Source organism: Chiloscyllium punctatum, chromosome 11 (genome assembly GCF_047496795.1).
Source record: "Chiloscyllium punctatum isolate Juve2018m chromosome 11, sChiPun1.3, whole genome shotgun sequence".
Lineage (NCBI taxonomy): Eukaryota > Metazoa > Chordata > Chondrichthyes > Orectolobiformes > Hemiscylliidae > Chiloscyllium > Chiloscyllium punctatum.
In genome coordinates, this window is record NC_092749.1 from 51,922,316 (window position 1) to 51,938,417 (window position 16,102).

General features: G+C 39.4%; 1 protein-coding gene across 7 annotated transcripts in view; it reads left to right on the forward strand.

The window, feature by feature from the left end:
- Window positions 1-16,102, forward strand: part of LOC140482978 (tyrosine-protein phosphatase non-receptor type 14-like) — a 259,454-nt gene that overhangs the window by 190,846 nt on the left and 52,506 nt on the right. For all 7 annotated transcript variants that reach the window (XM_072580789.1, XM_072580788.1, XM_072580790.1 and 4 more), the window contains 4 exons: window positions 4,578-4,648; window positions 7,572-7,659; window positions 11,123-11,211; window positions 11,698-11,785. In XM_072580789.1, the coding sequence (XP_072436890.1) occupies window positions 4,578-4,648; window positions 7,572-7,659; window positions 11,123-11,211; window positions 11,698-11,785 (336 nt within the window). The remainder of the gene's footprint in view (window positions 1-4,577; window positions 4,649-7,571; window positions 7,660-11,122; window positions 11,212-11,697; window positions 11,786-16,102) is intronic.

A 16,102-nucleotide genomic window follows, 5' to 3' on the forward strand; every position in this document is an offset into this window, starting at 1 on the left:
GAATGAACTGCCAAAGGAAGTAGTGGTACTTTTACAACATTTAAAAGACTTTTGGACAAGTATATGAATAGGAAAGGTTTAGAGGATTATGGGCCAAACCCAGGCAAAAAGGGACTAATTTAGTTTGTGAAACCCTAGTCAGCATGGATGAGTTAGACCGAAGGGTCTGTTTCCGTGCTGTATGACTCTATGGCTCAATCTGTGACAAATCCTAGGGAATTTTAGAAATTCAAGATAAATGTATCCACTGTCAGTAGCTAAATCAATCAAATGATCAGACCCAGAGTAATTGTCAACTTGTTGTCATCTTAATGTTTTATAGTACTATTTCTTCACTGTTAAATGAATAAAAGCTGCCAATCTCTTGTGCCTTGAGAGTTGCTAAAATGCTGAGGTTGAAATAAACCAAAATCTTTGATTTCTTGTGCACCAGAAAAGCTCTCAAACACACCAGCTGATTTGCCACCAGCTTCACATCCCAAGTCCTCCCTTTCAATACTTGTTTCTGTCAATGAAATATGCAAGAACTCGATCAGAAATAAATAGACAAAGCAACACTCTGTGCCTGCAGGCCATCCCTCACCCTGTAGGGCACTATCTTTTGTTTCTAATTTCCAAGCCAAGTCAGGACTGCTCATTTGAAGCTTTTTTTTGTCTGAAGATCAAACACATCTGATTCCTTTCAGGCCTTTTTTTTAATAAAAAAGAAAAGTCTTTTTGACTTTGCAGGTGTACCTGATCTAAACAAGCCACGTCTCAGATTAGCTCGTTAGTTAATTTTCCCCACAACTATCAGCAAACCAGAAATTCTGCTTTAAGGGCTGCTTGTATTATGTCAATATTGAAGATGAGTTTCAAAGGTATTTACAAATCTCAATTGTGAGCATATCATTGATGTCAGAAATGTGAGAGTATCTCACTGTTTTAATTCAATACCATATTTCTCAAATAAGTTAGCTACCCTCACAATCCGTGAACTACAATTATGCAAAGGTTACAAAGGTTGGGGTGGGAGTTCATTTTATTACATAATTAATGGGGCACAGCTGTGGCCTCTTTGCCCTTGTTATAGGCAATAAAATGTCTAGCACTACTGAACCTATTTTTTTAAACAAAAAAGGCATTTTTTTCTCAAAGACTGTTCTGCACTGAAGCAGTATGGTGTCTGATGCACAAAAAAGCTTGGTTGTTGACGGGCACTTGTTGGAAAATTATTCAATGGAAAATAATTTAGTCTAATTATTCTGTTCATCACTGCACAATGTGTTTTTTAAGGATAAAGGGATGATTTGTGACATCAGTTCTTCTTTCAGTTCTTAATCCACTTTCAAACGTCTGTCACCGGGCTTATGTAGGGAAACAAATTAATTTGTAATTTTGATGGGAGTATTTCATCAATAATGCATTTTTATTACCATTCCTCTCCTCCTCATTTTCCCAAATCCTAGAAGGCACTGTTTTTAATTAAAGTACAGAGGTGAGGCATAGCAGTCCTCAGGCTCTCATCTGGATGTCAGCAAAATGGTCTCAAAAATAATCAGAGAATGTTTGAGAAAAAAATGCAACAGCTCCTTCTGAAGTAACTGCTTGTTACTCAGAAGAAATGCTTACATTTATATGAGTTTTCCTGTCTAGATGGAGATACATTATTTTGAAAGTGATTCACTCAGAGAAATATTTGGAAAGGTAGAGAACATGACGGATCTTTTAATACTGTAAAGATATAAGTTAAATTCAGCTGGAGATCACCACCAGAGTGATTAGTCAGAGGAGGAGGAAGCAAAGGACAAATCTAACCTGGCCAATTACTGTCCCATCAGTCTACTCTCAGTCATCAGTAAAATGATGGAACAGTGGTATCAAATGGCATTGTTCAGCATTAACCTGCTCAATGATGCTCAGTTTGGGTTCTGCCAGGGCAGTCAGCTCCTAACCTCATTACAGCCATGGACAAAAAAGCTGAATTCCAGAGATAAGGTGAGAGTGACAGCCCTTGTCATTATGGCCACATTCAACTGAATGTGACATCAAGAAGCCCTAGCAAAACTGGAATCAGTGATTATCTGCTGGTTGGAGTCATACCTGGCAAAGAAGATGATTGTGATTGTTAAAGGTCAGTCATCTCAGCTCCAAGATATCTCAACAGGAGTTCCCCAGGCCAAGTCATCTTCAGCTGCTTCATCAATTACTTTCTGTCCATCATAAGGTCAGAATGGGTTGATCCTCCAAATATTAAAGTAATTTATGTTCAAATGCAACAAAATCTGGATAATATCCAGGCTTGGGCTGATAAGTGGCAAGTTACATTCATGTTGCGCAAATGCCAGGCAATGACTATCACTCCAATAAGAGACAACCTTGACTTTCAATGGTGTTACCATCACTAAATACTCCACTTTCAACATCCTGGTGGTTACCGTTAACCGGAAACTCAACAGGACTCATCACACAAACACAGTGGCTGCAAGAGCAGGTCAGGGACTAGGGATTCTGCAGTAACTCACCCCTGACTCTTCAAACCTGTCTACCATCTACAAGGCACAAGTCTGGAAAGTGTGATGGAATGCTCTGTACATGCCTGGATAGATGCAGCTCCAACAACACTCAAGCTTGACACCATCCAAGACAAAGTCCTCTTGATTTGCACCACATTCACAAGCATCTGCTACCTCTTCCTCTGATACTGAGTAGCAGCAGTGTATACTATCTACACGACACACTACAGAAATCCACCATTGGCACCTTCCAAACTCACAATCTTTCATCTAGAAGGACAAGGACAGCAAATACATGGGTACACCACTGCCCACATGTTTCCCTCCAAGCCATTCACCATACTGATTTGGAAATGTATTGTCACTCCTTCACTGTCGCTAGTCAAAATCTTGTAGGTCTACCCACAGCTCATGGACTGCCGCAGTTCAAGAAGGTAGCTCACCACTACCTTCTCAAGGGATGGGCGATAAATGCTGGTTAGCCAATGATACCTAGGTCCCACGAGTGAATTTTAAAAAAATGTGCCACTATGAAGGCATCAGTCAGCTGATCTAGATCTCCCACTGCCTCCAGGTGGCAGTCTGATGTACAGTAATGCTCAGTTAGGCAGAAGTAAACATACCTGGAGAAAAGTCATAGAGTCATACAACATGCAAACAGACCCTTCAGTCCAACTAGTCCATGCAGACCATAATTCCAAACTAAATTAGTCCCAACAGAGAAGGACTTACCAACATCCTTTCCAACCTCAACATGATGTTCCAACTTGTTTACTACAAGGTTTAAGCAATGAAGACAAGTGTGCTAAATACCTCCTATCTATATGTGACACAAACCTCAAAGAATTATGTACCTGAACCCTGGGGTCTCTCTGTTCTATAACACTACCGAAGGCCCTACTTTTAATCGTGCAAGTCTTGCCATTATTTGTTTTACCAAAATGCAATACTACACAATTATACAAATTAAACTCAATCTGCCACTCTTTTAGCCCATTGACCCAAGTGATCAAGACCTCTGTAATCTTAGATAACCTTTGGATATTACCAATTTGGTGTCATCTGCAAACTTACTAATCATTGCCTCCTGTCTTCTCATCTAAATCATTTATATAAATGACAAACAAAAGCGGACCCAATACCGATCCCTGTGAAACACGGCTGGTCACTGGCCTCCAGTCCAAAAAACAATCTTCCATCGCCACTCTGTCTCCTGCCATTAAGCCAATTTTGTATCCAATATCTGACATCTGATCGATTTTTAAAAAAAAGATACAGAGAGATTATAACACTGAGTGTCAGTGTTTTTAATTTTCTTTTGATATTTTTAATGTATGCTTTAATGGGGAGACAGGCCTTGTGACAGTAAAGTTGAATGTTGCTGTGAGAACTGTTGCTTGGCACCAGCAACAAATTTAACATTAAGTCAGCAGGCAAAATTAATATATGTTTAATTGCATTTTCATGCAAAAGGCATACTTGTACTTTAGGGGATCTATGGAAATGTTAATTTTGGGAAAGCAGGATCGCATGGAGAAAGATTGATAATCGCAACCAAAAGGGTCTCAATCATCATGTGTCCAAGTAGAATATCTGCAGAATCCTGCTCAATTCTTGTTATAAATTCAGAAAGTCAGCAGAAACCATGGACCAGCAGCAAGTGATTGGGAGAAATCCCAAAAATTCCATTCATTTGTGTAATTGAGGGCACCTCTCTGAAACCCAGTTGTATTTTTGCCTCAATTTACAGCAGCACACAGAACAACTTATATTGATATCGTATCTTAACCTAATAAGAATCCCAAATAAAAATCAGGGATAGCAACACGGAGTGTTTTTTTTCTCCTCTCCAGCCAAGAGAAACTCATGGTTTTATTGTGAAGAATTTGCTTTACAACGTGTTACCTCATTTGACACAAGCATGGCTCTCTTGACTTGTAACTAATAAGGCCTGAAACTAACAAGAAAACCTCTCAATTTCTGTTTATGGGTAGCAACTTTACAAGGCTGTAAATGATTTATAGCATTAATAACTATGATTAGCTGCCAAATTTGTACAATATTGTGGTGATCTGTTCACAGGACTGGGCTCAGGATCAACGGGTTCTGGAAGAAATGACGTGCAAGGTAGCACTGCAGCACCAGGCCTACAGGTAAGCTAGGTTTCTAGTACCATTGGACTCTTAACTGAAATCAGGAACCCCTAATTATGTTATACAAGAGCTTGGTTTCTTCCAGATGAACCATTCCTTCAGTTTTGAATTAATAGTCATCTACGAATTGTTGCCAAGATAGAGCCTGACATTGGATTACATATCTCTGTAAGCTCACTGCTCATTTATGTTGCTACAAACAGGATCACAGATTTGAACTCATGTTTTAGTAAGGTCAAATATAATGTTACTACAAAACAATACAGTTATCAGTTGGTATTGGTGACAATGACCATGTGTAATTCTGTGTGGTGTCTTGGAGTGACAGATTTCAGGATATTCTCAAGAATCTCATGTTGATACTTCTGGTGTTAATGGTATCAGCAGAATATGCTAACCATGTAAAACTGTATTCTGTTTGTGCTTTGCATCATAGATCAGATTGTCTCTGAAGCTTATAGTTGAGTTTCAGATGTGCTAGCTGGTTCACCCAATTTTTAATGCTCATGCAGAATAAAATCTACTGAGTACCTAGTATCAGAACCCTATCGAGCATTGGCCAACTGTACCTCATATGATTGGGGCAGCAACTGCAACCCAGTCATTTATTTTTCTCAGTTTATAGGTAGTGGTCCCACTGTTCGTAGCTCAGCATTTCCATGTACACAATTCAAATTCTAGAACAGGCTCTCCATGTGACTTGAACACCTATTCCAATCTACCCTCAGCATTTTCCAGATTGGAGGTTTGGATCATGGCACCATCCACTGTACTTTAATTTTGTAAATTGTGCTGAGTTTATGTGTTGTGAAGTATGGAGCATTCCAGCATCTTGGGTGTGATTATTTGAAATTCTTAGTGGTTGTGATGTTACATGTTCTGTCGACCCCACAAGCTGGATAACTGATTCGCATTGTGTGTGTGTGTGTGTCTGTGTGTATCCATGTGGCACCAATCTTCCTTGTTCAAGCGCCATCTATAAAAGCCCATCATGCACTCTGAAAAGCGCTGTCTGGAGCTGATGTGACTGACAGGAAAATTGGCTTCCCACTTAGCAGGCAGGGTCCTGGAGGTTTTGCTGGATGGGTTAGTGCACAGGCAGGTCTTCCTTTTGCTCCTGGACTAGCAGTGGAGGATACGAGACCTGACCATACCAGCCTGGCCCAGGGTTGCCAGACAGTTTAAAGCCATCTTGACTAATTCCCAGCACTATAGGAAGAAGACCAATGTCCTCTATTCCATCAGCAAATGCGACACCATTTCCACTAACTTCTACTCACTTTATCTCTACTATTGCACCTCCCACCCACCAAGTCTCTTGCTCTTCCATACTCTCAATTGCTTGCATCTTCACCTTCATCTACCCCAACTGCACTACCATGAATCCTGCATACCCTCCGCACTGCTTACTCAGTCATTTGGCACACCTCGCCACATGCATAAACAGTAATTGCTGTGACTCTCACTTTTGTCTTCCATAATATATACCTCTCGCTCATTCTATGAGAAAGACAGATCTAATAGAGCAGAAAGAGTCAAGATGAGTAGTGTACTGTCTTCACCTGCCTCCTCAATCCTAATGAGTAAAAGATCCTGATACTGACCAAATCATGCAGAGCCTAGTATTGGATGCACTTACTTACTGTGCCAGGATTCTGAATGAAGGCCTGCTGATGACTATGACCAGCTTGCTGGTTTTGTATCTTGCTAAATGGCATGGCAATATAGCAATATTACGCCCTTGGTATCTTTGCCTGAGTCAAAGTGAGTGAGCATTATGTCAATGAGCAGAGAGACAAGAGATGCATCCTGGTTCAGTCCATGACCTGGGTTTGACCCCCTGAGCACAGTGTCCTTGTGCAACACTAGTTTCTTGTTGAGACAGAATTGCAGCTGTGGATCAAAGAAATGCAGTGAAGGTTTATAGAGGTTGACATATGTCAGTTGCCAATGTCTGTGGATATGGGGTGCAAGTGGTTGGTACCCTTGAAGCATGCCCTGAGATGCTGGTGTCTAGTTTCCACCATGGAGGTCACTTGAAGCAAATGGCAAGCTGGATTTGCCAGCTGCTTGCCTCTGGTTTCCTGATTAAATTATCCTGGTGACTAGCTTGTCTGTCAAGTTTGCTAAACTGGAAGGCCGAAAATTGCTGAGGTGAGTTGGGGAGTTAACAAGACATTTAGCGAGCAATAATGAGCATCAGTTAGCATTTCACTGCTGCCCACTGAGAATCTCACCAAGCCCCTTGCGAAAAGCCGAAAAGATTTAGGAAGCTGACCTCTGTGTCAAGGTGAACCCCTTCCTCTTCCCTGCATCTTGCCATAGCGCAAATCACTTGGACCCCGATTGAATTCTGCCCTTACAATTTTCTGAAACTTTACCTAGCACTGTCCCCTCATTCAAAACCACCAAAGATAAAGGTCATCCATCTGACCTGCTGTTAATGGGGCTTTGCTGTGTCAAATTGACCCACACAACCATTGTAACACTAATTCAAAACAATGCATTGGATTTACAATGCTAAGTAAAAGCAAGTTTGCTATTTCTGTATCAATACCCAAATATTCATGATATTTGTTCTATTAAACTGGCTTGTGAAAGGTTAGTTTTTAAAACTTGACTTATTTTTATGTTTCCTGCTTTTTTCTTCACGTCTTAGAAGGACTACAGACCGGCACCTTCCTTACAATCCTTTGTCCATGTTGTCTTAGATTCAAATCGTAGAAATGATATCCTCCATGGTTTGCCATATGCCTGCCGTATTTGAGCTTCTCCAAGCTGATTTTGAAAGGGTTCAAATGTATTATTTGCGGTTGTCCAAAGTCCATACCTGATCAATGCAGCTAGAGCTGTATTTGGACATGGAAAGTGTTATCTTTGAAGGAGTATGGGTGTATTGAATTAAATTTTTCTCTCTTCCCAGTGGAATGCCAGCTGCAGAAGCTGAGTTGCTATATATAAAGGAAGTGGAACAGCTTGAAGGCTTTGGGCAAGAAAGTTTCCCTGCTAAGGTATATCAAAATTATCACATTGATTTGGAAAGATAACTTCTGAGATATTTTATGTATTTACTGTATTTTTAGTTTGGTTCTGAACATGCTTAACTTCCTTCCAAGTTGGATTGATGCAGTTGAACACAAGTTTTAAAGAGAAAATGGAATTTAAAGGTACATTAGCAAGGGTTTCTTTATTTTATAAAAGTGACATTGATGCACAGTGTTGCAAGTAATTTCAATGTTGCAAAGGCGTATTCTGATTCTAGACCAGACTGGCAAATTGATGCTATGGTCTGACAGGGAATAGTAACTTTATTTTTAAAATAGACAATGTGCAAGACCCAGTTACTTACTAGGACAGTAAGGGAATAAAGCCACAGATTCTACAGAATTTAAAAATAACCCACTTTAAATTTACTGTTTGAAGATCGAACAGTCAACAAATCTATAATATATATTTTTATGCTCTAACAAACAGAATTAGCATTATGTAAATATGTGCAATGTCAAACTGGTCAAACACCACTCAGAGCACATCAAATGGCAAATGTGATCAAGACATTTCCCACAGATTTCTCAGCAACTCCCCAGATGGTAATGTCACTGCAGGTCATAAAATCACATGAAAACTTTGCAAAGTGCTCCGATTCTTCTTTCCAAAGATCTAGCTTCAGAACTCTCTCAATAGCAGCTCGATTACAGACTGCCACCCAAACTGCTCCCCTCCTGGTGTTCATACTCCTTTTGGCACTGTACCTGCCTCAATTCATAAAACTGTACTCACAGCATCTATTGGCAGGCATAGTTCCAGCTTGTTTATAGCCAGCAAGCTTTACCATGCTAGTACTGGTCCTGAGTTTTTCTGAGCTCCAGTCTTGTTCAGTTATATTAAAGCTACTTTCAAGCCTCAATGTCTCCCAGTAGTACTCAAAGTTCCAACTGTTTGGAGCCTACTCTGGCAGCACGTTGTTTGGATTGGAGCCCATCCTTTGTGCAATCGACTGCCTAACTCCAAACCCTGCCAACTTACAATTTATGGCTGCCCTGGAACCTGCAATATGTTTTCTGTGCCATTCCCAGTCCAGTGGTCTCCCTGCTGTACAAACTGGCAGGTAATACCGGATGACCAAGGTGGCTGAGCTCTTTTAAATGTTTAAAAGGAATGCTTGGCAAAGTATGGTGTCCTGTCTCTCTCTGTGCAAGCCTGTTCAGGACTCCTGGGGGCCTAATGGGAGATAGAGTCCTCATCAGATCCTGAAACCGAGTGAGTTTATGTTTGTAATGGGACATAATTTTCAAATGTAAACAATCTCCCTTATAAAATATCTGTGATTGACTGTAGCATTTTTGAGGTGTAGGTATTACAGTAATCCATCATTTATGTAGACGCAACCCACAACCAACCTACTAACTGCTTGTTCTTTAAGGGGGTTGACAGAAACAAAAGTCAAATAATGAAATGTTCATCAGCTCAGTTTGTTTAAATCAATCACAAAGCTGAAAAATCATAAGCAAGCACTTAAGGACTTTATCCAAGAAAGCCTACTGAAGGATTTATCTTGTGGCAAATAACATTTGAAAATTTTGATTGGTTCATTTCCACTCTTTTAGTGTCCATCTTTCTAATAAGTGCTTTTTAGAAAATGAAAATAACCTCTACAATTTCAAAACTTGGTCTTGTTTATTAGATTCATTGTGAGTACATACAAAAGCCTACTCTACCAGATCCCCATTATTAAAGTTTGAACAGAGTTTACAGCCGGACACATTTTCTGTCATAATTTCCTTTGAACAATGGAATCTTCATTCCTGAAATGAATGGCATATTTGAGACAATGAGGGTGTAGCAATATGCTAATCTTATGCTGTCATTCCTGCCTCAATTAGGTTCCATTATAATCAAAGGATAAACAACAGATATCCGGGTTAGCTTGATGCGAGAGGAAAGTAGGAGCTAATATTAAGAACCGGGGACAGTGGGGAATAGCTTTTAGGTTATTTTATTTCTTTTTTTTGTCTTTTCATTCCTTCCTTTCTCCCTGGTCCTTCTCCCATTTTCTGTGATAGTGGCTCCTCTCAATGGTCAGGGTGTAGTGGGTTTTCTAGTGGAAATTCTGTATGGCATTTACCGCTTCGAAGAGAAGGATGCCAGAGCAATTGAGGGAAGCTTGACTGTTAACACTGAACTAGACGTTACATTCATGGTCTCTGGACACTGAAGGATACAAGCAGAGGTCTTCCTTATCCATTTCCTTACAGGAGCCTTTTAATTAGACTACCAAATCTCTATCCATTTCCTTTAGTATTGCCCAGATTTCCTCTTCTCACCAGTAAAATACCATCATCCAGAGAACGTTCTTTGTCAGCCATATATCATACAGCCCTCAAGCAACATTCAAAGCCTAAAAGAACAATGTCTAAATGCTTTAATGCAGTCAAAATTATTTTCCAATCACTTTTGAGATAATTTTCCTACTTAGCTAAGAGCATAAGATTATATCTAGTACCTGGATGGCAGGGATGAACAAAGCTCTTGTAAGTTGGATAAAGAGCCTCCAAATCTTCGAAGAAGAGATACTATCCCATCCTCACTCTGGTACTGTATTGGCTAGCATGGCCATTTGAGCTGCTTAAGAATCATGAAGCCTCTCGTGAGTCTTTTGACAAATTGGAAGCCATTGCTTAGAAGTCAGAAGAGAGGACCTTCTCCAATCTGGCATCTTTGCCAATTCCAGTGACCAATTTTGAGTACTAATGGATAAAACATTGACTGACTGCTCCACCTAAAGAACAGATGCAGTGAGAATGTAATTAGTAAGTACAAATTGTGTGGTTCTGTGACATACATCAGACTCTGATGTGTTTTGACTGGTTTCAGCATGAGCCATCAGCCAAGACAAGCTGATGGGGAAGGAGTAAAGCCCTCAGTAGTATGTATTGATAAGAAGAAGACTTTCCTTTGCGAGGCCAGAAGGAATAGGAGGGCTCCTCTGGTTTATTTTGAAGTCCAGGCCTGTATTCCCTGGGGATATGTACTCCCATTGGCTTGAAACCCCTCTCAAACATTCCCCATCCCTACAGTAACAGAAAACAACTTAAAACATTGGCACGTGATTTCATTGTAATATCTGTTCTTTTCAGTCCACCTTCAGGAAGATTGGAAATGTACATGTAAGTGCACATGTCAAAGGCAAAACTACAATGTTGGAATACTAGGTTGAAAAATCACGTTGTCGTTAGCTAATGTGGACCCACTCCTAAATTTTAGACACTCCAGTTTCTTGGGAACATTATACCCATGAAAGTATCTGAAGTAGACCTAAATTGCTCGTATACAAATTAGGGAACAAATTATGGTTAAAGACATTTAATAGGAGCCTTGCTTGGAGAGGTCTAAAGTAACTTGGTAGTACTTGTATGAGTGCGGGGTGTAATGTACGTTTCACCTTGTAAATGAGCATTTGTTTTCCTTGAACAGGATAACCTTGGAAACGACACTGTTATTGGTATTTCTTTTATGGGAATATTCGTAAAGCACAGGAATAGCCGGCCAACTATAACTTACAGGTAAACAAATAAGCTGCATTGGACCAAATGTAATACACTTCTGAGATTTAAAGCTATGGGAAATAGCCTCCTGTTTCCTTTTCCCCAAATACATTTTTGAGGCAGTTTTTGATATTCATGCACAATGCGGCTCCTTAATCCTGAGGAATTTATCATTAGTTCCTCCTAAGAACTGATATATGTGCAAGAACTGTAAAGTATGTGCAAGAACAGTTTAAATTGAATCTTACTTTTTGTATAATTTTCCTCCGTATCACCTCATGTGCCCAAACAATTAATTTTATATTGATTGATAGGTTTCAGATTTTCCTTGCCCCAGAATGGACTCCTCCACCTCATTTCAATGAATCACCCAATGAATTTGTCTGAGGAGTTTATGTGGATTTTCACCCGAAATATTTAGTGCTAAACAGGGTTGACAAACTCTGATACAAAAGAATAAAACTGAAACCTGATCGATAATGCAAAATGTCTTTTAACCTACAGATGGAATGAAATTGGAAATATTACACACAACAGGTCTTCAATTAATGTGGAGCTAACGAACAAAGAAGAAACAGTTCCATTTTACACAGTATGTACCTGGAGCTATAGTGGTTTGCTTTACAAACTTCTTTGAGTTTATAGTAATTTAATAGTTCTTTAAAAATCATTGTTTTCCTCATAGATACTTTGGAGTTGACCTCTGGCATTTATTTAGCATGTTGTCTGTAAAGTTCCTTCTTTGTGAATCTTTTGTGATCATCTTACACTGTATCTTACAGATGCCGGTGTTGGACTGGGGTGTACAAAGTTAAAAATCACACAACACCAGGTTATAGTCCAACAGGTTTAATTGGAAGCACACTAGCTTTTGGAGCGCTGCTCCTTCATCAGGTGATCATCAACCACCTGATGAAGGAGCAGCGCTCCGAAAGCTAGTGCTTCCAGTTAAACCTGTTGGACTATAACCTGGTGTTGTGTGATTTTTAACTTCATTCTTCAAATTTCTCCTTCTTCTAAATCAAAGACAGCATCTCCTTCTGAATTCATTGAACTTAATCAAGGATAAAAGATTGCTTCAGGAAATCTGATTAATCTTTTCTGGCCTCATCACCCTCCCTCCAAGACCCAGTAGCAAATATTGCTATCCAGTTAGACTGTACAATTCAGAATCACCCATGCCCTCTTTATGAGAGTATTTAAGAAGTTTTATTCACCTGTTGTCAGTAAAGAGGAGGATGTTATCAATATCACAGTAGAGGAGACAGTACTGGGAAATTTATATTGGTTAAACATAAATAAAGATATTTAACAGCTGACCAGGAGAAATGTCATCCATTCCAGGTGACAGTTGTTTTAAGTAGATGAAGGAAGTGAGGATAGAAACAGCAATGCTTATTAGCACATATGAAGCAATTCCTGCAAATTTACACCCTGTTCAATAATGAGGAGTTAACAAGACATTTAGTGAGCAATAATGACAACTAAAAGGCCACTCAGTTTGATGTTGGTTGTGAGGAAAATGTTAAAATAATCAAGAACAAAATTAATTATTGCTTGAAAAGATTTGATTAATAAATGACAACCAAATTTAGCAAATCATATTTGTCTAACTTGATTGTTTTCTTTGAAGTATTAGAAAGGATCCATTATGAAGTCCGAAGTAGGAATTCCATGATGATTGCATATGTTCAAGCAGATAGGCTGAATAAACTGTCATAAAGCATGGTCAGAAGGATGGTAACGTATTTATCACTAGTTAGACCCCAGCTGGAGTATTGCATCCAGTTCTACAATACTTCAAGAAGGATGTCAAGAACTTGACAGAGTTTATTTAAATGGTATCAGTGATATATGGAATCCAGATAAATTGTTTCTCTAAAGTGCAGAACATTAAGGAGACATTTAATGGTAGTCTTCAAAATCTTGAAGGGTTTTGCTGAATGAAGTAAATGAAGAAAAACTGTTTCCAATGTCAGAAGAACAAACTTAAAATATTTGATGAAAGAATTAGTAGCAAGATGAAGAATGTTTTTTTGCACGATGCAATGTCATTATTTGGAATGCATTGCCCAAAAGGCTGGTGAAAGCTCATTCATAATGTACTTGACGGGGAAAGATCACAAGTCTGTGGGAGAAGAGGAGAGTATTGCGACTAATCAGATAGCTCTCCCTCAAAGCTGACACAGGTGCAGTTGACTAAATTGCCTCACTCTACAGTGTGCTGTGTGATGACTTTCCCAGTCTTAAGCAGAATGTCTGGCTTTCGGTTTCCCTTCCTGACAACTAATCATTAGCCACTTTTGGTGTTTCACATCTTCATTAAATTGTTTTTTGTGTTCTTTTGTTAAAAGAGCAATCTACTGTGCATATCTGGAATTCTACATAAAGGCTCTAAGTCTTTGTTGTTTCAGGTTGAACAGAGATATTTGAAAATCTTTGTTTCTTGTCAGGAGGTGCATTTCTGATTCTATACCTTTCAACGGTGAATGCCCTAATGCCTGATTTAGTTAAATTTTCTTGTGAGTGTAAACAGAAGCCTCAAAGCAGAAACAATGCAAATTGATGTGCAATCCAACTGCAGTTAACAAATGTAACTGTACTTTAAACATGCAGGAAACCCACCACTAGAGTTGGTGCTTCCTGCAGGTCATTTGTGTTAAACGTGTATGGTGAAAACAGCACATTAGTGGCTATAGGATACACGGGAGTCAAATAGTTCTTCATGTCTAAGTCAATATATAGCTACTTGTTTTGATATTTCAAATTCCATTTGTGTGCAATTTTTTAAATAAGTTCTCATTTTGATTTTATTTTTGTCATTCACTGTTTTGTTTTAAGAAAGTTTTCCTGCAATAACTGTACAAAATTTTTGTTAGTGTGATAAAACCATGTCACAATTCTTTTCGAATGCATGTGAACATTCTTATCTCTCTTATGCCCGAAACGTCGATTCTCCTGTTCCCTTATGCCCGAAACATCGATTCTCCTGTTCCTGAAGGGCTTATGCCCGAAACGTCGATTCTCCTGTTCCTTGGATGCTGCCTGACCTGCTGCGCTTTTCCAGCAACACATTTTCAGCTGTGAACATTTTACTGCATGTTGCTGAATATGCCAATTTGCTTTATAAATCAAGGGATTGTAAATCTATTAATTTTTTGATGAAAGTCTATCTGAGGAGAGCAACTGAAGATTTATTGCACTGTACTGGCTAAAAGAATGGCTTGCCAATATTAGTGCTTTATTGTATTTGGACAGAACAAGTGGTTGTTTCACAGGAAGGTATTTATTGAAGTTAGAGACACAGCAGAAAGTGAAAACATTAGCTGTATTTTAAGTTTGTTTCTTATTTGTAATGGCACAAAAAGAAGAATAAGAAAAGGTGGTGGAACCTATTAACTTAACAATATTATCCATTTTTGTTTTCAGTAGACAATGTTTTTACGTATTTTCCTTCAAACCCATACTTGCTTCCTGTTGGTCCACTTACAGTTCCCTTTACAGTAATTCAAATAAGTGAGTGGGAGGCAGCACTACAGGGTGTTACTTTCGCAATGGCATGCAAAATAAAAATAACACATTTACAACTAGAGAGGAATGAATGCCTGTAACACTCAATCTCTTGGGACATTGGGGCCATTTAGAGTCATAGAGATGTACAGCACAGAATTAGACCCTTCGATTCAACTTGTCCATGCCAACCAGTTATCCCAACCCAATCTAGTCCCACCTGCCAGCACCCAGCTCATATCCCTTCAAACCCTTCCTATTCATATACCCATCCAGATGCCTTTTAAATGTTGCAGTTGTACTAGCCTGCATCACATCCTCTGGCAGCCCATTCCACACACGCACCATCCTCTGCGTGAGAAAGTTGCCCCGTAGGTCTCTTTTATATCTTTCCCCTCTCACCCTAAACCTATGCCCTCTAGTTCTGGACTCCCCCCATCCCAGGGAAAAGACCTTGTCTATTTACCCTATCCATACTCCTCATGATTTTATAAACCTCAATAAGATTACCCCTCAGCCTCCGACGGTCCAGGGAAAACAGCCCTAGCCTATTCAGCCTCTCCCTATAGCTCAAATCCTCCAACTCTGTCAACATCCTTGTAAATCTTTTTTGAACCTTTTCAAGTTTGACAACATCTTTCCGATAGGAAGGAGACCAATATTCCAAAAGTGGCCTAACCAATGTCCTGTACATCCACAACATGACTTCCCAACTCCTCTACTTGATACTCTGACCAATAAAGGAAAGCAAACCAAACACCACCTTCGCTATCCTATCTACCTACGACTCCACTTTCAAGGAGCTATGAACCTCCACTCCAAGATCCCTTTGTTCAAGAACACTCCCTAGGAGCTTACCATTAAGTGTATAAGTCCCACTCAGGTTTGCTTTCCAAAAATGCAGCACTAAATTAAATTCCATCTGCTACTTCTCAGCCCATTGGCCCAACTGATCAAGGTCCTGTTGTAATCTAAGGTAATCTTCTTCGCTGTCCACTACACCTCCAATTTTGGTGTCATCTGCAAGCTTACTAACTATACCTCTTAAGCTCACATTCAAATCATTTATATAAATGACAAAAAGTAGTGGACCCAGCACAGGTCTTTATGGCACTCCAGTGGTCACAGGCCTCCAGTCTGAAAAACAACCCTCCACCACCACCCTATGTCTTCTTTGAGCCAATTCTGTATCCAAATGGCTAGTTCTCCCTGTTTCCATGAAATCTAACCTTGCTAACCAATCTACCATGAGGAACCTTGTCAAATGCCTTACTGAAGCCCATATAGATACATCTACTGCTTTGCCCTCATCAATCCTCTTTGTTACTTCTTCAAAAAAACTCAATCAAGTTTGTGAGACATGATTTTCCACACACAAAGCCATGTTGACTATCCCTAA